The following is a 22,918-nucleotide window of genomic DNA, read 5'->3' as shown; positions in this document are numbered from 1 at the left end:
GTGCAGGGTATTATGCACGCTGGCAAGCAGGGCTGAGGCTGTGCGGGCTCGCCTGGGAGGAACCCTGTCTATAGAGCACCGCGCAGCCAGCTGGCCTCCGCTCAGAGATGTGCTTCAGTCTGGTGAGTATTCAATCATTTCTATACTTTAGTACCTGGCAATTGGACACATACAACTACTAAAAGACAGTCATGCAAGAAAGAGATTTTCAAGCAGCAAAAATATTGTCAGTCTAGCAGGTAACCTTTATTTTCATAACAATAAAATATTAGGGCACCTGGTGGATGTTTACAGATGGATGTGTGGACTTCATGTATAATCACCCTTTCTGTTCTCAGAGTATTTCTCGTGAATATAGTGGAAATGACTCGGCAACTAGGCAAGCCACTGAGATTCAGCTGTGGTAGAATAGTTAATCATCACTGTCTTCATATTGCACTTTTCATCCCAAAGAGAATCCCAGAGAGGTGATCCTAAAGAGTGGTTTTTACCCAGCTCTCAAGAAATCCGGTGGGAGTTAGCCCTTCACCAGGACTGCACTGTTCAAATGTATCCAAGAACATCTAGTACTGTGTTAAATTAACACTCATTGTGAAGTACTGCCGTTTTTAAACTTTTTATATACTAATTCATTCTCCTAACAAGAGCTCGGAGATAACATGAAAATTCTGCACTTCATCCTGAGGCAGGCTTATCTTGGACAGTGAACACTTAATGAATGAACTCTCTGTTTTGCTTTGTTGCCACAGTATTCACTTTTCTTTGCATTAATATGTGTTGTTATAATTTAAATGTGTGCCGCATCTCCTGTAAAGCGAAGGTGCTAAAATTGTTACATTATTTTAATTCAGGCTCCACAAACCACCTGAGGTTTGTTATTAAGAGCTAGTTTTTACTCTGCTGTAGGGTTGTTTTCTTCCAAATCAGTTGTATGTTTTAGAACAACTGCTGTGTTGTGTTTCTAACGTGTAACTGTTAAATTAAATATGTGAATGTAAGATCCATTTTGGTGAGGATGCAGACAGAGATCAATTTTTCTGTTTGTATAGGAAACATACATTTATCAGATAGCTAGATTGAAAGTTATTAATACATTAATATTATGTCATTTATTTTTTCCCAGTCTTTTCTATTGGCTGAGATCTCTTTGAGACATAGTATGTGATGCTGTGAATCCTGTGACAGGATTCCTACACATTGACTGTCAATATTTCCTGAACAAAAGATTAAATTCCCCTTTCCCCAGACATAATGTCAGACACTATGTAGAAAAATTACAAGCAATTTACATGAAGACCTACTAATTCAGCACAGACTGCCAGAGAAGATTTCAACAGAAAAAGAGCTGTGGTTAAAGCTGCCCTAATCTGCCTTTAGTTCTGGTAGAGCAAGCATGGGTCACATAGACAGTACAATATTGTCCTTTCTGTTGTTTCATCTTGCTGATGAGGCAGTATTATTCAGGCTCAAAAAATAAAAAGGGCACCATGTTTAAGACTAGCTAAGTAATTTATAGTGAATGCTGCAGGCTTTGGTGCATATGCTGTGTTACTGTAAGTGCAAGAGCGAGATATTTTATTAATTAAATAACATGACTTTATTAAATCAAGTAATAAATCAGAGTCAATTAAATTAAGGTATAACAAGTGTTAAGAAAATCTGTTTAATTTCTCAGTTGCAGTGTATTCATCTTATATTTGTCTTTCAAGCTACACAACATTGTCTAAAATTATAAACAAGTCACTTATTTTTTTCATCTATAGACTGTGTAACAAAACCACAGCAAAGATTAGCATCTGCAGAGATTGCATTCCTCTTGGTCTGCACTATTTCATAAAGTCAGGAGATGAAGCATCAGACAACGCATCATTTTGAGAGCTAGGAAAAAATAAACCAAAGCAACAAAGCAACAGTCTGGCTTTGTATTTCTTTTGGCAGTGCACATTCCACAGAGCTGGTGCAATGCAGTCAATAGAGACTCTGTGTCTATAGAATGTCCTCTCTGTGGAAGTGATAAACACACCCTCAGCCGTGAGCACAGATTCCTTAATCACTGCATTATTGCAGCAATCCGGAGCTGGACAAAAAGAAAGCTGAGCCCAGCAGAACATGCCCTGAGCTTACATAGTGCCCAATGTTCAGTCTTAAAGAAATCCTGCTGACTACAGGAAACACAGGAAACACAGGGCAGAACTAGACGCACATCTCTAAAACACTCTAAAGTCACCCGTCTTTAAAAAAAAAGAATTGAAATCTTAGGTCTGACCAGCAGTTATTTTTCAATCAGAGAGCCCACACTACTTACCTACCCAGTAACTGATCTTGGTTTGTCTTTATTTGGACTTTTGTGGCCCACTTGCAAATACACCTCCCTTAATCCTTTCAATAGTTATTCATTTATCATTAATTGATCATTAATATCATGCAGCTTCTTGAAAAATTATTATTTTTCAATTAAATCTAATGAAATATTAAACAATGTAAATCACAGAAATGTTAAGACTTCCTCTTAGAACGTGTCCTTTTTTCGGTGCGTACGTGTGCAGATGCCAGAGGTGTGACAAAGCAACAGATGGCGTCATCCCGATGCAATCTGCGTAAGTTGTGTAATAAACTCATTAACTTTTTTTGTGGACAGAAAAAGGAAACATACTTAAATGATACTCAAATGATAATTCCAATCATAGCTGTTTATGGGGCTATATAAAACTCTTTTTACCCAGTACAGCTAGTGTACAGCAGATTTTCATGGGTCTAAACATGCTACTGGTACACTAAAATTTCTGTTCTGATATACAGTATGTTTTAATATGTACATTAACAAAATGTATTGTATGCTGTTGTGAATGTTTTCACTGTTTAAAATGAAAGCAACCTGTAGTCTTGTAGTCTTGCAGCTGTTTTTTTCTCTGGTATGGCAGGTATACAGGGGGATGATAACCTACAGTCGATGCTTGTGGGGACAGTGATGAGGAAGATTAAGTCTCGCACTTGGAAGAAACAACGCTATTTCAAACTGCAGGAGGACTGCATGAACATCTGGTACAAGTCAAAGAAAGCAGGGAACAATCACTCCACCTGTGAGTACCTCTAGCTTCAAAGGCCTTCTCTGCAGGGAAGAACACAGAGCCGTATCACAGTTTCTTTATTGTTCACCTCAATATTGTTTGCATTGAAGTAAATGTTCCAGTTCTATTTTTTTCAGTCGGAAAATGACTATTAAAATTAAGGCTAATGCAAAACAACAAAAAAGGAACAAAATAGTGTGTGCTCTTGTGGACACAGAATGAAACATGAGGATAACCCATGTTTTCTATAGAAATAATCGTTTATTAGATCACTTGCTTACATTATTGACATGAAGAAATCTGGAGACTAAATTCTGCTGTGAAGTTATTTTTATTTGCCACCGATGACTGCTCTTCCTTGCTTATCCATCTTCCTTGAAAATGCCTTCTCTAATGGGTTTTAATTAGTTCTTTTTGTTCTCTCTCTCATTCTCCCTACCCTAGTCTCTGTGTGTGATGTGGAAACTGTCCGGGAGGGGCACCAGTCTGAGGTGCTGCAGAGCATTGCTGATGAGTTCCCCCCGGACCGCTGCTTCACACTGGTCTTCCGCGGTCGCCGTGGCAACCTAGACCTGGTGGCCGACTCGCCAGAGGAGGCCCAGTCCTGGATCAAGGGGATGCGAAAGCTGATTGAGAACGTGGAGAACATGGGCCAGCGAGAGAAACTCGACCAGTATCCTTCAGGAAGAGAAAACAGAGAGCCTCCCTAGAGGTCTTGCTGATTACGAGTATCGAGAAGTTACTTAGGATAGTGTTGATATTCATCCATCCTTCTTTGAGCTCCGAGTCATGTAGGAGCTGGAGCCTATCCTGGCACGGACTGAGCACAAGGCAGGATATAGTGTAAATGTTTGTAAAAAACAAGGCATGGAAAAGCTCTAATGAAAGTCACAAAAGGTGGATTGAAGTCTATTTGGGCTGATGGCCACATTGTAGGTGTTTTTCCTTAAACAGCTTCCCAGGTGGATCTGTGACTGGTTCCAGAAGGCTGATAAAAACAAAGACGGCCGAATGAACTTTAAGGAAGTGCAAGATCTGCTCAAGATGATGAATGTGGACATGAATGAACACCACGCACTTCGCCTTTTTAAGGTGCCAACACAGAACAAATTATCTTCCCTTCTACAAGACAACACACCTCAATATGTGATCAGTTTTGTATGTTTTTTTGGACACAAGTACTTCTTCCTCCATTGGGAACCTTCATTCCTATTTGATATTTGCAAGCTGGCGGTGGTTCTTAGTAGGTCACAAAAAGGGAACAGTCAAATTGTTACTAGCTTGGCATTAACAAGTAGCGCAAGTCATTACTCTGTTTACAGTGACAATTTTTGTAAAAAGTCTTTATAATCTGTCCGTTTAAACTCAGAGTAAGGACCACAGCAAACATGGCTCCATCATCTTACTGGGTCTTGTTATCCCATTAAACCTGGTGTGTTCTGTTTTCCTACATGTAGATGGCTGACAAGTCCCACTCAGGCACACTGGAGGATGATGAGTTTGTGCTGTTCTACAAGATGCTGACACAGCGGGAGGATGTGCTGCGCCTCTTCCAGGAGTACTCCGGTGATGGGCAGAAGCTGAGTCTGACTGACCTGGAGGAGTTCCTGCTGGTGGAGCAGCTGGAGGGAGACCATACCCGCCAGCGCGCGATGGAGCTCATTGAACGCTATGAACCCTCAGAAACTGGTACCACGGCACTGTTTACTCTGATAAAAATACAAGCTTCATATTAATACAGTCTTTTATACATCAAGCATATCATACATACAAGATCAGAATTCCGTTTTTATGTTAGGGCTAGATGCATAACTTTGCATTTTGCTTTTAAACAGGCCTGTGTAAGAATTGCCTTTGTAAAAAATGCCATTCCCAGTTCATTTGTGCATTGCCCCTGAGAACGTGATCTTCTGTGGTTTACAGCCAAGATGCTCCATGCTATGTCCATCGATGGGTTCCTCATGTATCTGTGCTCCCCAGACGGCTCAATATTCAACCCCCACCATGAACAGATCTACCAGGACATGACCCAGCCCCTCTGCCACTATTTTATCTCTTCTTCCCACAACACCTACCTGATTGAGGACCAGCTTCGTGGACACAGCAGTGTCGAAGGCTACATCAGGTAGGACCCACAGTTAATGATGGATGAAGATACAACACAAGGCAATGACCTGTTTTAACACATCTGCTCGAGAAGGCTGTGGATGGTTTTATCAAAAGTTGTAATCAGCTTGTATGTTTTATAAACATGCATACCTTTTATTCAAGTTTTAGTATTCTTTTTTTTCTCCTACAAAAAAGCTGAAGAGTCAGACGACTCAGCACCAGGATCCGTAGTGATACTGTCGACTTATTCATTTTTCTTCCATTTGCCCCAGAGGAGTTGCAACATGGATGTTTAAAAATAAGAATTCACTTTGGGATTTGACTTGTAAAATACAGATTTAAGGTGGCGTGGTGGCACAGTATGTTACCATTGCTGCCTCACAGTGCTTGGACTCTGGGCCCATTTCCTGGGGTGCTATCTGTGTGGAGTTTGTATGTTCTCCTTCTGTTCATGTGGGATTCTTCAGGACGCTCTGGTTAATTCCCACAATCCAAAGACCTACAGGGTGCATTGGCTTCTGGGAAAACTGGTCCTGGTGTGAGTGCGTGTTTGAGTCTGTGTGTGCCCTGTGATGGACTGGTGTCCGGTCCAGGTTGCATCCAGTCTTGAATCCAGCCTGTTGTTGACCGGAATAAGTTCTGGCTTATTCCAGCTTATTAGATTGATATGTTGATGTCCCTTTTCCCTCCCTCCCCTCAGGGTTTGTTTTTAATGACACCTAGATGTCAAATGGACATAAAATAAAAACTTGACAATTTAACAGTGGCTACAGTGGGAAATAGATAGATAGATACTTTATTGATCCCGTGAGGGAAATTGCAGTGCAACAGCAGCTTAACACACACAACACAGCCACAGTGTAACGAATTATATAATAATAGTACAATACATACAATACAATACAAGAGTTACTCACAGTCCGGACGCACAAGAACAAACTAGAACAGAACAGTACACAGAAAATCGTATCACACTCATATCACACATATGAATATAAATATAGATGTAACTATAGATATAAATATAAATGTATTGCACAGGTCCCTGGCATATATTGCACAAAAAGTGGTTGTAAACGGGAAAAAGAAAAAGAAAAAGAAAGAGAACAGATGTAGCAGTAGATGTGTAGATGCGTTTAGTCCAGAAACAGGTCACTGTCGATGTTGCCTCTGCCAAGACGCAAGGTGGATGCATTGTGCAGTCTTATGGCAGACGGCAAGAATGACCTCCTGTAGCGCTCCCTGTCGCACCGTGGATGAATCAGTCTATTGCTGAACGTGCTCTTCATTCCTGCAAGCCTGTCATAGAGGGGATGGGAGAAGTTGTCCATGATGGCCTCTAGTTTGGACATCATTCTCCTCTCAGCCACTACCTCCAAGGAGTCCAGGTCAAACCCAATGACAGAGCTTGCTCTCCTGATGAGCTTGTTCAGCCTTTTGGAATCTACTGCTCTAATCCCAGAGCCCCAGCACACCACTGCGTAGAAAATGGCACTCGCTACCACCGACTGATAGAACATGTGTAGCATCTTACTACACACATTGAAGGACCTGAGCCTCCTCAAGAAGTAGAGTCGGCTCTGTCCCTTCTTATAGATGGCCTCGATGTTCTTAGACCATTCCAGTCTATCGTCGATGTGCACTCCCAGGTACTTGTACGAGTCCACCATCTCCACGCCACTCCCATGGATGTAGATAGGAGTAGGTTTGACCTTTTTCCTCCTGAAATCTACCACCAGTTCCTTTGTCTTTGTAACATTCAGTTCCAAGTGGTTCACCCCACACCACTCCACAAAGCTGCTGACCAGTCCTCTGTACTCCTCCTCCTGTTCACCCTTGATACATCCCACAATTGCAGAGTCATCTGAGAACTTCTGCAGGTGGCATGACTTTGAGTTGTACTTAAAGTCCGAAGTATAGAGGGTGAAGAGGAATGGAGAAAGAACTGTCCCTTGAGGTGCCCCTGTGTTACTCACTACCTGTTCAGACACACAGTTCTGAAGTCTCACAGACTGTGGTCTGCCTGTCAGGTAGTCAGTGATCCACGAGGTCGTGGAGGCATCGACTTGCATCTCCTCCAGCTTCCTCCTTAGAAGTAAGGGCTGGATGGTATTGAAGGCACTGGAGAAGTCGAAAAACATGATCCTTACAGTGTTGCCAGCCCTGTCCAGGTGTGAGTAGGCCCTTTGCAGCATGTAGATGATCGCATCCTCCACACCAACACTGGGCTGGTAGGCAAACTGTAGGGTGTCCAGTGATGAGCTGACCAGGGGTCTCAGGTGGGATAAGACCAGCCTCTCCAGTGTCTTCATGATGTGAGAAGTCAGTGCAACTGGTCTGTAGTCGTTGAGGACAGAGGGGCGCCCTTTCTTTGGTACCGGGACCAGGCATGATGTCTTCCAGAGCACCGGGACTCTTTCCAAGCGCAGGCTCAGGTTGAACAGTCGCTGGAGCACTCCGCTCAGCTGATCAGCACAGGCCCTCAGAACTCTGGGGCAGATGTTATCTGGTCCTGTGGCCTTACCCTCGTGCAGCCTCTTCAGCTCCTTCTTCACCTGGTCAGCTGTGATGGTCAGCCTGGCCTGGGGGATGGTGCTCATAGTGCTTTCAGTGCTGCAGGTGTTAATGGCGGAGGTGTTGGAGAGTGGCAGCTGTGGGGGATGGGTGGGTGAGTAGCCGTCGGGGGTTGTGGCTGTAGGCGGCCATGTTTGTGGGGGGATGGAGGAGGTATTGGGCAGTCGCAGCTGTGAAGGGTTAGGGAGCGTGTGGCTGTGGGGGGATGGGTGTTGCGCCACAGAGGACCCAGAATCAAACCTGTTAAAGAACTGGTTCAACTCGTTGGCCATCTCCAGGTTCCCTTCTGTTGCACCCCCAGCCTGTTTGAAGCCAGTGATCTCTCTCATGCTGCTCCATACATCTCTCACCCTATTCCTTTGCAGCTTGTCCTCTATCTTTCTGTATGCGTCCTTGCTCTCTCTTAACTTCTGCTTTAGCTCCCTCTGTACACGCTTGATATAGAAATATGTAATATGTAATATGTAATATAGAAATATGTAATGGAGACTTTTTTCTCCTCTCCTGATCTCAGTACAGCTTGATTGAAATTAACAAACATCTATCCTACGAGACATTTATATGCCGTAAGAAGTAAATTTTTTGTACAATTTAAGACAACCTTTTATGAATTTATGAATCATATTCTAGGCCATGTTGATCCCAGTGAAAAGCAATGAAAAGAATCACAAGGGGGGATCGGATTTTAAAAAGATTTGATCAATTTTAAGAGATATTTTTACAATAGTACTTTTTCCCCCAAAGGGAACCTTCATTTCTTTATGATATTTGCAAGCTGGATGTTGTTTTTAGAAGCTGTTGAATTTAGGAATTATTATCAGCATAAGCTATTACTCTTTGTACTATATAACGAGAATTTTAGTAAAAAATGACCTTGTAACCTATTCATTCTCAGAGGAAAGACTTCTGTTAATAAGAGGACAATGATGGAAAACAAATGGCAGAAAATAACTTTCTTTTTTCTTTGTTAAGTAATCTGTGGCTCTGATATTTAATCCTGGAGATGAGGTTTGTGCATGATTTTATGAATTCGTAACAAGTATAAGTAATGATGATAATAGTAAATAATTATAATACTAATTTTGAACAAGAGCAATAGGCAGAGAAGAAGTAAAAAAACAGTAATAAGAAAACGTATTTTAGCCTGACCTTGTATCTATGGTCACAATCCTCTCCTCGAGGGGGTTATGTTGTCTGGTGCTCAGACTCCTGACTCCAGTGAGACTCCTGACTCCAGACTCCAGACTCCCAGTGACTCCCAGTCTTTGATGTGGCAAAAAGAGCCACATCAGAGGAAGATAGAAAAGGCATTTTGATATGATAAAAGCAAACTTGGATAGGCACAGTGGTGCAGCGGTTAGGATTGCTGCATCGCAGTGCTGGGAACCTGGGTGTAATTCTGGACCTGGGGTGCTATCTGTGTGGTTTGTATGTTTGTATGTTCTCCCCCTGTTTGCGTGGGATTCTTCCTGGTTCTCTGGTTTCCACCCACAGTTCAAAGACATATTGGCAGATTAATTGGCTTATGGTGTGGGTACTGTATGTGCGTATCTGCCCTGTGATGGAGTGGTGTCCCATCCAAGGTATACCCTGCCTTGCCCCCATTGCTTGCTGGCACCCCACAACCCTGAAAGTGGTTAGAATATGAATGGATGGAAAAAGCAAACTAAAAGAAATGCAACACTGATATTAACCCAGTCAAGGTCTCCATGTTAGTTAGCAGCAAAGTAACAAAACAGTAAATTACATTAGGTAAGATTAAAATGTCATTTAACCAGAAGTGTAAGTCAATTGGGAACACATTTTCATTTACAATGACAAACTGGAGCATACCATTTTGTACAGCTGTGCATTTATTGGATTGTTTTGAGACGAGCATATTGCTCATTAAAAAAAAAACAACAGTAGCATATCACAGGATTTGAGCCTTTAGCCTGTCTGATTGAAGTTCAAACTAAGACCAGGTTCTAACCAATACTCCTTCAGTTTAAAGAACTGTGCTTTAACATTTAACATTTTAACTGTGCTTTATCTGCTAAAGGGATATTTTGCTTGTAAAATCAGAAATACCAGACTTTCCCTGTAATAATGAATAAAGTATAGGGCAATTGGTGTAGGAAACTGCTTACAAAGCGTGTTGTTTGTATTTTGTATACTTTAGCAAATTTTTAAAAAGCAATAATTTACAATCACTAAAATGTTAAAAATATGTAATAAAATCTCTATAAAATACATCACAAAATAAAACAACAATAAAATAAATATTACACAGGTTTGAAATTCAGGAATATCAATGGTGCTTCATAGGGGTAGTTCAGTTGCTTACGAACTACGGTGTCATTTGTGTTTTGTATACTTCAGTGAATTTTATACAGTACATTTATAACACATGAAATAAAGAACTTGTATATTTAGGATGAAAAGGCACAAGAACAATTTTCATTGACTGTGTTGTGCAATTATTAAAAAATAAGTCAAAAGATCCAGAAAGCATATACATACTGTACATACACTTATAATAGTTAAATATTATAATATAATAGTTTTTTTGAATTTCAAAGGGTTGTTTAAAATGGACATTTGGCAATAACAGACCTTCTCAGTAATCTGTAAACTGGGGATTTACTGTTTTTCATCTTTGATTGCAGTTTGGAGTAGCACATAGGGCTCCCGCCCAGAGCTTTCTGGGTTCAATTGTCCAGCTAAGTGTTATATATAAACAACTCCCCAAGTTGACATTGTAAATCAGAAGTTGTTTTCAACTGACTTATTTAGTAAAATAAAGGAAATAAATAAGATTTCTTTTACAGCCCATTTATATTTTCTTACAATTACGAACCTTGATGCTTTAAAATAATTCTTACTCTTCAGCAGTTTTGGTATTGGTGTAAATAAGCAGGGCAGTAAATGCATATTGCTGTCATATGCAATTGCTAGTACTGGTGTTGGGCTGCTTTTCTCAGAGCATCCACTCCTGCTGCAGCTATGAATTACAGTGTGCAATCCCTCCAGGGCTCTCAAGAGGGGATGCCGCTGTGTGGAGGTGGATTGCTGGGATGGTCCTAATGGGGAGCCCATTGTCTACCACGGCCACACCTTGACCTCCAAAATCTTCTTCAAAGACGTCATCCATGCTCTCAACAAATACGCCTTCAGGGTACGTGTTTCAAAAAGCACCAGGCATCCGGAAGTATTCCTTTCCCGGGATTAAGACTTGTGTGTTCAGCGGTGTGTCTTCTCTGAACTATTATATAATGGCTCTGTTATATGGAGAATCTGTGGTTATTGTGAAGTTTAATTTCTGCCATCAGGAGACTAAACAATCGGTCTACTTATTAAAATTCCAATCTACCCATATAGCGGATTTGGCCTTTTAATGATATTTTGCATTGCACCTCCATGAAAAAAGGACAGCGATTATACATGCACATGTACACTTTCACTATCTCTATTTCTACACTTAATAATAATAAAGGAGACGCATTATCTTCTCCTAGCATTATATGCAAAACTGTTGTCAAGATCACACGTGTGTGTCACCACATGCAATGCGATAGTGACCTCAGATCCTGAACGGCTGTCTGCCTGAATGGAACCCAGTGGTGGATGAATGGTATTGTCTTTCTCCCCTGATAATACTCCATCTTTAATTGTTAATGCCACTTCCCTCCCCCCTCCAGGTATCAGAGTACCCAGTCATCCTGTCCATTGAAAACCACTGCAGTGTTGAGCAACAGAGAGTCATGGCCCAACACCTCAACAGCATTCTCGGCGACAAGCTGTTGAAAACCATCCTGGATGGCAAAATTCCCAATAGGCTACCTTCTCCTGAGGTAAAGAAAGGGCACCACTTCAAAATCTCTGCCTGATGATGTCTGATGTCTGCCATTTGTAAGGCCATGATTTGATATTATAACACCTCTCTGACGATACTAGGCTTATTCATTCAGTTTAATGAGTGAACGCATATTTGGTACTGTGGTAAACTAATGACACAATAGATTCAAGGAATTGAATAATTGGCATCGTTGCGTAACATCTTAGAATAAGACCCATTTAACTTTTTGTGGGGTGAAAGAGGGAGTTGAATGGAAGTAACTGAACATCCTGCTTCAGAGTTCTCTAGATGTGTGATGCATCAGGGCATCCTGAGAAGGCATTGCATAATTTCTTTAGAAATCTTTTTTTTTGTATCAGTAGTCTATAGTTTCCTATGTGTGCATACACTGTAAGATTAACTAGTTGAACTAATTATTGTTCAAAGTGAGTGAATCACAAAGGGTTTTATGAAATATAATATAGAATCAAAACATTCATAGCTCTGACAGCTTTACAGGAGCTTTCTCCTTTTTGTAGCCTGTTACATGTCTGCAGTCTCTCTTATTTTGACATGATATCTTTCCTGAGAAGCCTTTATGCTGAATTCATTGCCTGTGGTCTCTCTAGACCACGGGGACTTCCACTACCTCAGACAGATTTCACTGTTTCAGAACTACCTCATGTTTTCATTAGAATTTTGATCTTTTTAATGGGGAACAAAAATAGTGTACTATCACGATGCAGCCGAAAGAAACAATCACATTTTTCTGCATTGCTGAAATCTCCCTTTACCAGCATACGATTCCTCCCCATCCTTCTAAACCACCACCCTGCTCCACGGGACAATCTCTTACCCTCACCAAACTAAAGAGGACCCCAAAAAACATCAGAGTGGTATTCATGGACAGGGTCAACAGTGCTTTATGGGCATCTGCTCCTGCTCCCCAGCCTCTGACAGTCCCCTCTCCAGCCCCCAGGACCAGCAATGGAAGGCTCCCAATTGACAACATCAAGAAAGGAAAGGGCCCACTCATACCAGAGGTGGGAATAAGAACATAATAAAAGATACACACAAGAGAAGGTCATTTTGCCCTTCTCGCTCATTCTGTAGTTAGTACGTAATTGATCTGAGGCTCTCTCCCAGCCATTTTTTGCAGAAAGCCAAACTACTGGCTTCCCCCACATAGCGGGGTAATTTGTTCCATACTCCTACAACTCTTTGGGTAAAGAGGTGCCTCCTATTCTTGTTTTTAATGCCTGTCAATGTCTTGTGTCCACTGGAACTTGGGGGGTTTTCAGCGCAGGGCAACCACCTTCTTGGGAGCAGTAACACCAGCCTGCCAAAGCTGTCTTGATTAATTATGTGATGACTCATCATTCATTCAACAAAAGGGTCAGCAAAGATAAAAAACCAAAAATGTTTCTTTGGGTCATCACTTGGGACTCATCAATGATGAGTCACCATGCAGCCAAGATCAGCAGGAAAAGTTGAGTATTCCCATCACCCTGTCACCAGAACCCAATGGGTGTAAGACCCACTAAAAATTGTCTCCAAGGGGTATGTATATTCTGTGAGCAAACCGTCTGGTGAAAGGGCTTTCTCTGAGCAGAATACAAATTCTTCCAGGCAATGTCCCAGAAATGTATTAATTTGCAAGAGGAGTATACTGTAGATCTACCTTTAAACAAAACCACTCGGTCTTTCTCCTGCTGATGCAGCAAGGCAGAGGCACAAGAGTGATATGAGCTGCATGTGACGCAAATGTAGGTTTTAAAATATTAAGCAGTATGGTGTGTGTTCTTCTTAGCATCCTTATCATAGTGGTTTCAGTAATGATGGCAAAATTCAATTTCTTCAGACTCATACAAAGTCTGCAGTACCATACTGTACCTACCATAAAATGGTAAATGAAATGAAAACACTGTGGAAATACAACAATTAAAAAAAAATAGAGAGTTTCAGACATAATTCATAAATTCAGTCCCTTTTTTTGCATGTTGTTAATCACCTTTTTCATTTGTGTCTGTTTTAATACATTAGCTACTGATTTACTGGGAACATATTTAATAGGATTCTGATATTAAGGAAAGAAATAAACCTTTATTCATAGTTATTCAACACATTTCTAGTCAAAGCACTTTATTTTATAAACCAGGATAGGGCATATTAATTTAATTTAAACTGTTTTAGGCAAACACAATTCCGTATGAAACTCACATGTGTATGTGCACATATAAAAGAAGAATTGCAGCTTTTGAAAATAAGTAAATTTTTAATTTCCAAGATAATACCTGATGTAAGAGATGAGTTAGATGAGTAAACTGGCTGTACAGTAAACAAAGTAGAATTCTCTTTGTGAAAATTATTTTCCGGATTTAAATTTATATTATGCTCTATGTGGGCAGGCATGTCTAACAATAGATGTTAACAACTCTCCACCCATTGGAATGAAAAAAATTCTCTTTAAATAAGAGTACAATGGTACCATATCATGATCAACTATTAAACAACATATTGTCATTTTTTTGCTGCTGTTCTATCCTGTTTTTGGTTATGTGGCACAACAGGACATTGCGGAGAAAAGGGTCTTAGCAAGTAAATTGACCAAACAAACAACTAAATGAGACCCAATCAGGTACTGTTAATGAAACTGTAAGCCCACATGAATTTAATTGATAATTGTAAAATGATGCAAAATAAGCTGGCCTGTTTGGATGACAAGATATAGTTTTAGGGAAAACATCATCAAAAGAGCCCCATCGCTTCTGAAGGGAGACTTCTGAGAGGAAGTTAATGTTAATGCCTTTCTGGAAGTTTCCGGGGTAGATAAGCCATTTCACTTGTCCCTTCTGGGTGTTGTCCTGGCAGGAGCTGAAGGAGAAAGTGCTCCTGAAGGGCAAGAAGATGGGCGGCTTGGAGGACTGTGTCAACGGGACAGCAGAGGAGCCCTTCAATGGGGAAGTGAGCGACGAAGACGAGGCTGCTGACATCGACGAAGAGCACCTGCGCAATGACACCCTGCGCCGGAGAGGCAAGGTGAGGATGCAAATGGGGTTGGTGTTCTCGGAGCTGGTGGTATTTTTTCCTCGAGTGGTTAAAGGTTTATGGACCTAAGATTCTTTGAAAGAAGCTGACCCCTGCCGAAGAAGACGAGTTAAATAGCCTTCATCCATCAGTAAAACTTTCACAAATATTCAGCGCACATTACTTGTGTGACACATCTTTTAAATTGTTGGATTTAATTAATAGTTTCTTTTTTAAATTGATTTTATTAAATAATTAACCACTGTGTTATGAGGTCAACAGATATACAGATACAGACGATTTTTCCAAAAGTCACAAAAAAATATCGCATTAATTTCATAAAGCAAATGTCTAGTTTTAACAATACTCAAGATACACACTGCTGCGTTAAAGTCTTTAAACATCTTAAACACAATCAGGAGCTACAAAATACACTATGTATGTTACGATCAGCAACAATTTATTCAAACCTTCATTCCTTTCTACTGTTCTAACAACTTTCACTGTTAAAAAAAACAGAGTAGACTATATGAGAAGAACCCAAGCCTGTCATTCAGCAACATACAATTCATATTGTTCGGAAACAAAAACTTGATCAAAGCAAGGTAATCTATACTCAAGATCCCGACATGAAGTGATGTATTACCTAATCCATCACATTTGCCAATCAAACTTAATTGAATATGTGGTTTATTTGTAGTTATACGCGACTAATTAAAAAATACAGACTGAACTGATTTCTTAATTTTACCCAGGCTTTATTCTTTAAGTTCTACAACTGTGCTCATTTTCGCTTTGTCACCCCACTGGGTGGAGCCATAGCACTGTTAAGTTCCATTCCAGAAAAAGACAATTTGCATTGCAGTCTGATTGTCAGTGTTTCTCATCATTAACATCATTTATTTCTCTCCATTCATCCATAAAGGCTGCCTTTTATACTGCACAGAAACATATAGATCGGTCAAGATTAGCTGTTAACAGAAAACAAAAAGGCTAGAATTTCAACAGGTGATCACTGATGAATTTAATTCTTTTGCTTAAGGTAGCAAAACATCGAGTGAAAACAGTACCAGATGTCATAGTGTTTTGCACAGATAATAAGGTGCACTTCAAAAATCATCAGCATTACCAGCATGATTAGAAGATTATGGATAATAATTGCGATGAAGGGTGGCACACTGGTGCAGTGGATTCACTCCCAGTGCTGGGTTTCAGGTCATGCTGTCTGCATGGAGTTTGTGTGTTCTCTCCTTGTTCACATGGGTTTCCTCCCATAACATATCATGTTATATCATACTGGCATGTTAATTGGCTTCTGGGAAAATTGCCTTGGTGTGTTTGTGTGCACGTTTGTGGCTGTGTGTGCCCTGCAAAGGACTGGAGTCCCATCCAGGGTGTCTCCTGCCTTGTGTCTGTTGCTTGCTGGGATAAGGTCCAGCTCCCATTGGACCCACTATAAGATAAAGTGGTTACAAAAAGGTTCGATGGATTATAATGAAGGTAACTAATAGGCAGAGCAATCATTCTTTCTTATAAGTTTGTTTTTTTTTCTACTGCTTATTTATTGTGTATTATAGGATAAACCAACATAGATAGGACATGTGAACGTTTTGAATTCACTAGCAGACCTTATTTTGAAGTGCTACCGTCTGTCCTTATTTACCCCAAGAAATAAGATGGCCATCTTCAGTGGACCAGGTAATGAGTCCTGATTCTGTTACAGTCCAAGGGCAGAGTTCCTTCTCTAGCGGGAAAATCGAACACAGAGGTCCACCACACTGTTGGAATTGAATTACATAAAACTTAAACATTCCTCATCAAAGATACATGCATCAGGTTGGGACTAGACTTTGTCTGCCTTGAAACCAGTATCTCCTTCCAGCATTACATAAACAGAATGAGGTTAGGGAAAGCTAATCACATTATACTCTGGGGCTGAAGTTTTCCCATTACTGTACCACAGGGCATAGAGACAGAGAGATGGTCTTCAGTGGACACTTAATCCCTTGGTGCTCAAACTGCTGAGATTGCAGTAAAGTTAAACTAGAGATTATCTTCTTGTTTGACAAGGATATATTAAAACTGTCAAAAAATCAGAATAAAATGCAACACATACATTATACACTAGAGTGATATCCATTTATCCATTTACTAATGGCTTTATCCAGTATAGTGTTGCAGGGGAGCCTGAGCCTATACCAGTAAGCAAACTGCAATAGGCAGGATACAGTCTGGATGGATCACCAGTCAATAACCGGTAATCTCTGGTTAACAGTTGTTAGCTTCTAAGCAAAATCTCTGGACCATATTATCGTTTATGATGGCTGAGTTTTGTAGATCAAAAAGATAAAAGATAAAGTCAATGTTGCAGAACCGAGACATTGCACTGACTTTAAAGTCCTTTTTAAATCAAGGTGGTAAATATAACATCATGGCCAGTTTAACTCCAGATAATTTGTTTTCTTACAGTGGGAAATTATTTTTTTAAGATAATACCAATTGCATTCTAAATATATATTGTATTTTATGTGAAAAGCAATATATTTGTATAATATATTTTACTACAGTCTTCACCCCAAGTTCATAATAAATCCTAATGTTAAACTGTCATTAGATCAAATATTGTACAGTGTGTACCATATTTTTTAAGTGATTATTAGTAATGACCAGAAAAGGGATTTAGATTACTACTGTTTCTTGTATCATAAGAATACATCAAACAAAAAAAGAATCTTGGACCATATCCTCTAAAGTAGGGGTTCCAATACTGGTCCAGAAGACTGACAAAACTGAAGGTTTTCATTTCAGCTGAGTTTAATTATCTAATTCAACACATTTTATTTTAACTAATATGTAGATTGATTGGAATACTTGCACATTTTATTGCCTACTCAAAGGTTTGGAATTTTATGTTGCTTATAAAATGCAATAGTAAAAAGGCAGTCTCCAATATCTTTAAGAGCTGAAAAGAAACTATTAATAAGTCAAATACAGGTTCGATTGTGTAACAGAGAGAGCTGTGTGAAACAAAAACCAGCATGTGTGTGGTCCTCCGGGATCAATATTGGGAACTCCTATCCAAAACCGTTTGAAAAATATTCAAGAGAATATTGTTAAGAAATTTTCACTACACGTATTCATCATACATAATGCGATCTCCTTTAAGACTAGATTTAAAGGATTAGTGTACAGCAAGCTGCTGAGAATTGCCTTGGAGTGACTGACAGCCTACAGACAGTAGCTAGGTGTCCCTGTCTGTTTGGGTTCAGGCACGGATTAACTTTCACATAAGGACAGGTGTCTCCTGGATGCCCTGTTGGCATTGCTAATTAGTCTGGATTGATGCCCACAGCTCAGCGTACTCACCAGAACAACTTACAGCCTGGGTTACTGGATTTTAAGAGGCTGCCGTGATTTCCACTGCCTCAGTGTGTAAATATGAACCTTAGTATAACAATGTATCATTTGCTTTGTCAATGCCCATGCATTGCAAATAAAGCAATGGAATTTCCTTCCATCTGCAAAAACAATATATACTGATGGAAAAAAGAAACGCAACACCTCCTCCTCCAAACTCTGGCCCTCCCGTCTGCGTGGAACAGGCTGAAGAGTGGCTCATCCGTGAAGAGGACCTGATGCCACTGCTGACAAGTCCATCGCAGCCTCTGTCTGGCCTAAGCCAGTCGGGTGTGACGTCTAGGAGGTGTGAGCAGAGGGTCTCTGACAGGTCGCCTTACTCTAAGTGGAGCCTCACTGTCCTGTCACTGATGTCGGCATTGTGTCTGCGGGCTGTTTCAGAAGCAGTGCGGGTGGCATCTAAAACGATCTCTCAGACGGACCAGTCTGATGTGTCTGTCCTGCTCTGGTGTGGTCACTCGAGGGCGACTGGATCTTAAACGGTCATCTGCCCTGCTGTTTTGCTGAAACCTTCTCTGCAGTCTGGACACAGTGGAGTGGCTTACTCCATGGTGTCTGGTAACGGTAGCACATGACATACCTGCCTGCAGCATTTTTGAATGCACAGAATACTGACTAAGTGTGACCTTTTTCTTGCAGTGACCTAAGTTTTGAATTAAGGCCTTTTTTAATGTGACCTGATCAGGCATTGCTCCACTTGGACCTCGTTGGGTAAAAGTGCACCTAACAAGCTTTCGTGTGATTGGCAAGTTGCGATGCCTCACTGCACAAGCTGTATTGCTGGTCAGATGACTTAAAACAAATTGAAAACTTTTTTGTAAAAGTACATAAGCTATAACTATAGCATTCTCATTCCAGAAAATGTTGTGTTTCTTTTGTCCATCAGTATATATTTGAAAGTAAGAGCTCAGCTGTGCCTCTGGCAAAAAACAGACTCTTTTTAATTGAGTTCTAATAGAAAAATATGAGCCTTATTTTCCACCAATAGCGAATGTCAAACTACATGGAAATGTTTTATTCTTTTTTTTTATTTGTCATACAAACTGTTGACATTTCAATTCAATTCAAGCAATTTATGGTTATGGAAAGAAAGTGCTTCACAATGATGAAGTACAACAACTGCGGAGGGTATCAAAGACTCATATAATTCCGGAAAAATAAATCCAACCATCCATTTTCTAAGTGCTTTATCCAATAGAGGGTCAAGGGGGAGCCAGAGCCTATCCTGGCAAGAGAGAGCTGCAAGGCAGGATACACCCTGGACAGGACGCCTGTCAATCACAGGGCACTCTCAGACACAAACACACTCACAGCAAGGCCAATTTTCCCAGAAGCCAATTAACCTAGACGTATGTTTTTGGACTGTGGAAGGAAACACAGATGACCTTGGGAAGAACTAAAAGCTCCACACAGATGGATGTGAACCCAGGTCCCCTGTGTTCAAATTAAGCAGTGCTCCCTTCTTCAGTTCTTAAACAATATCAGACAGTTCCACTAACATTGAAGTAAATATCTGGTGTTCTACCTGCTGTTTACTGACCACTGTCCTAGCAGTAGCTATGGTGAAGGGTGGGAGTCTAGAACAAGCTACCCAGCCATGTTGTTAGATCACTAGGCTACTTGCAACCCAATGAGCACGACGGGCCACATGTTCTCCTCTTGTTTGTAACCTCTCTTTTGTTTTTATACTCCCATTTCTCCTCTGTAGAAATCAAAGCAGCATCTGTCCAAAGAGCTCTCAGACTGTGTGGTGTACTGCAAGAGTGTGCATTTCAGCAGCTTCAAACACTCACGCGCTCATGCCAAGTTCTACGAAATCTCATCCTTCACTGAGTCCAAGGCACGCAAGCACATCAGGGAGACGGGTGAGCAAACAAACCGAAGCACGTCATGACCCAATTCACAATAACGTATCCGGGTGCGATAAGCTTCTCGTGATCCACATTCCTTGGTGCCGTCCAGGATGTTGACAGCATTTAGAAAAGATCAAATCAGCCTGCTCCTCTCTGAGGAAGCATAACAGACTTTGTGTTTTTCTTCTGATCATTAGGAGCCGACTTTGTGCGTCATAACACCAGGCAGCTGACACGGGTTTACCCTAGTGGCCTGAGAACAGACTCCTCCAACTTCAGTCCACAAGAGATGTGGAATGTGGGTTGCCAAATAGGTAAAGGATGGGCAAACGGGAAATCAAAGAGAATTCTTTATGTGCAGTGAAGGGAGGCCAGGCGACAGAAGGCTTGAAAAGTTCTGAAAGATGGTAGAATGACAATGCACTAAGACTGAAGGTTTGTTGTGGAAGGATCCACAGATTATAATTGAATAAAGTGAGAGCACATTCAGTTATCTCCACTTAGGTTCTTAAAATGTTAGAAACATTAATTTAAAACATAATTTTGTCCTGTATGTTGCTCAAGGGTTTTTAAGCTCATTTTAAAGTTTTGTCATATGTGTCTGTACAGTGCAAAAACGGTACTAGGAACGGTGCTGGAAGAGGCGGAATGTAAAGGAAAGATGCATAAATAAAATCAACTACAGCTGAAAAGCTCGGGAGTGATTGAGGTTGAGGAGGTGGGCAGCTGTGTCACAGTACACTGTATTTTTTTCTATTTCAGTCGCACTGAATTTCCAGACAGCAGGAGTGGAAATGGACCTCAATGATGGACTCTTTAGCCAGAATGGCCACTGTGGGTTTGTTTTAAAGCCCAAGTTCATGAGAAGCAGTGAGAGTAGGTTTGACCCAGAGAACCCTCAAGACAGAGAGGATTACCGGCCTCTCCGACTCTCCATACAGGTACCAACACACAGTTTAGTGCTCATGTGCTAGTGGAGACATTCTGAAAAGAGGTGCTATAATGAAGAAACTTTAACTGCAGCAGGATGTTTCAAATTTCCGTATCATGGTTACATAGCTTGAATCTCACTTTTTCTGTTGTTCTCTGGGCACTTTTCAGGTAATCAGTGGGCAACAGCTTCCGAAGGTGAACATCAAAGAGGGGTCCATTGTGGACCCACTAGTGAGAGTGGAAATCCACGGTGTACCTTTGGATCAGGCCAAGCAGGAGACCAAATACATTGAAAACAATGGTGAGGACTGTATTCACAATCCATATAACACTTCATCGAATGCCCTTACAAGCATATTGTCTGCTACTTATTTAGATTTTTTTAATTATTGTTGTTTTGCATGTATGAAAACGGCTTATGTGAAATAACTTGCTCAGTGATTTGATATTTAGTTGTAGCTTTATGTGAGAAGTTGTGAAGTTCTTAGATCAGCATTTTTCTTCCCAAATATCTCTCCCCAGGGTTTAATCCAGTGTGGAATGAGACCCTACAGTTCCTCATTCATGTCCCAGAGATGGCTCTCGTGCGCTTTGTTGTGGAGGATTATGACAAGACATCCAGGAACGACTTTGTTGGCCAGTACACATTGCCGTTCATGTGCATTCAGCAAGGTGAGGGGAGTAGAACTTCTTATTTCCTCTCATTGGAAAATTAACTAAACCCTTAGTTCCTTAAGGCTGGAAGTCCTCAAAACATTACTTTTACCCACTGACGTTTACACTTTTTTTCACGAGTGAGTGTTACTTAATTGCAAGACATCTGTATCAAAGCTGCAGATACTTTCTTGGAGTGGAAGATGGCACAGATGGGACTATACAGGTGACTGCCCAAAAAAAGGAAACACCAACATTAGGTGTCTCAATGCCAGAACAGCTTCTTGGCATAGATTCTAAAGTGTCTGGATCTCTACTGGAGGGATATGACACCATTCCTCGACAAGAAATTCCATGTTTTTTTTTGGTGGTGGAAAACACAGAATCTCCCATAGGTGGGTTGAGATCTGGCGACTGGGACAGCCATGGCATATGATTTACATTGCTCTCAAGCTCATTAAACCATCCAGTGACCACTCATGCCCTCACTGTGGGAAACAACCACTCGAGCCTGTAGGCTCCATACACGCACGTGTTGAGAACAGGGTAAAAGATCATTCATCTGACCACATGACTTTATTCCACTGCTTAGTAGACCACTGCCTGTGTTCTTTGCACCACATTACTTGCAAAAGTGCATTTTTAGATGTAATTAGGGGATTTTGCAATGCAACCCAACCATAGTATCCCTTTCTGTGACGTTCTTGAGGGACTGCACTTGATGAAACTGTCTGCTCACGCCTTAGAGATTGACATTTTCACGCCAAATGATTCAGTTACTTGTCTGTTTGTTGACCATTGTCTATGATGTCTTTCCCTCAGACTTGTATGCCAGCAATTACCTTGGTCATTGTTCCACATGAAACATAAGCGAGTCCAACAGTCTCCATCAGTGAAGCTCTTGCCAAATGTGCCCCAACAAATCGCGACTCCCTCAAAGTCACCTGAGATCTCTTCTTTCAGCCAGAGTAGCCAAAATAATGGGCAACTGGTGTCCCTTAGCATGATGGGAAGTTAATTGCTTTAATTTATTTAGGAACCACACCAGTGTGGAAGCATCTTCTTTCAATATACTTTGTAACCCTTATTTACTTATGTTTCCTTCAGTTTGGCACTTAGCTGTAGTTCCTATGATGTTTCCCTTTTGACAACTTGTAGGAACGGTTTGCTTGGGAGAACAAGATGTTAAAGTTACCTTTACCCTCAAAATCTGTGGACCTTACACTGGGGGATTTTGATCCATATCTAATTTTGTTTTAATGGTTTGCAGGATACCGCCACATCCACCTCTTGTCTAAAGATGGAACCAGCATTCCTCCCTCCTCACTTTTTGTGCACATCCAGATTACGGACACTGAATAACTTGGATGAACTTCAGCACTTTAGTTGCAGACAACTGCACAACCTCCTCCAACCTTCTCACAAATATTGACGTTGGACTTGCAAGAGACAGCTTCCTAATCACT

The 22,918-nt window shown here is 40.9% G+C and overlaps 1 protein-coding gene across 1 annotated transcript; it reads left to right on the top strand.

The window, feature by feature from the left end:
- The first annotated feature begins 2,538 nt into the window (after nucleotides 1-2,538).
- LOC148821882 (1-phosphatidylinositol 4,5-bisphosphate phosphodiesterase delta-4-like) lies at nucleotides 2,539-22,918 on the top strand. The gene is made up of 15 exons (XM_088930582.1): nucleotides 2,539-2,597; nucleotides 2,922-3,080; nucleotides 3,513-3,741; nucleotides 4,031-4,160; nucleotides 4,526-4,757; nucleotides 4,992-5,193; nucleotides 10,764-10,908; nucleotides 11,432-11,584; nucleotides 14,440-14,607; nucleotides 19,721-19,877; nucleotides 20,063-20,179; nucleotides 20,628-20,806; nucleotides 20,967-21,099; nucleotides 21,321-21,470; nucleotides 22,723-22,918. Exons 1-15 carry the CDS (start codon nucleotides 2,573-2,575, stop codon nucleotides 22,812-22,814), a joined length of 2,271 nt encoding a protein of 756 aa, XP_088786708.1. The 5' UTR covers nucleotides 2,539-2,572; the 3' UTR covers nucleotides 22,815-22,918.

This window comes from Atractosteus spatula, chromosome 13, assembly GCF_055471065.1.
Source record: "Atractosteus spatula isolate fAtrSpa1 chromosome 13, fAtrSpa1.hap1, whole genome shotgun sequence".
Lineage (NCBI taxonomy): Eukaryota > Metazoa > Chordata > Actinopteri > Semionotiformes > Lepisosteidae > Atractosteus > Atractosteus spatula.
The sequence above is the reverse complement of the archived record's forward strand: the minus strand, read 5'-3'. Positions and strand labels throughout refer to the sequence as shown.

Coding starts and splice junctions, on each gene's coding strand:
- LOC148821882 (XM_088930582.1), top strand. CDS start 2,573: ATGGCGTCATCCCGATGCAATCTGC. Junction 10,909..11,431: donor TCAACAAATACGCCTTCAGG/GTACGTGTTTCA, acceptor TCCCCCCTCCAG/GTATCAGAGTACCCAGTCAT. Junction 14,608..19,720: donor CCCTGCGCCGGAGAGGCAAG/GTGAGGATGCAA, acceptor TCTCCTCTGTAG/AAATCAAAGCAGCATCTGTC.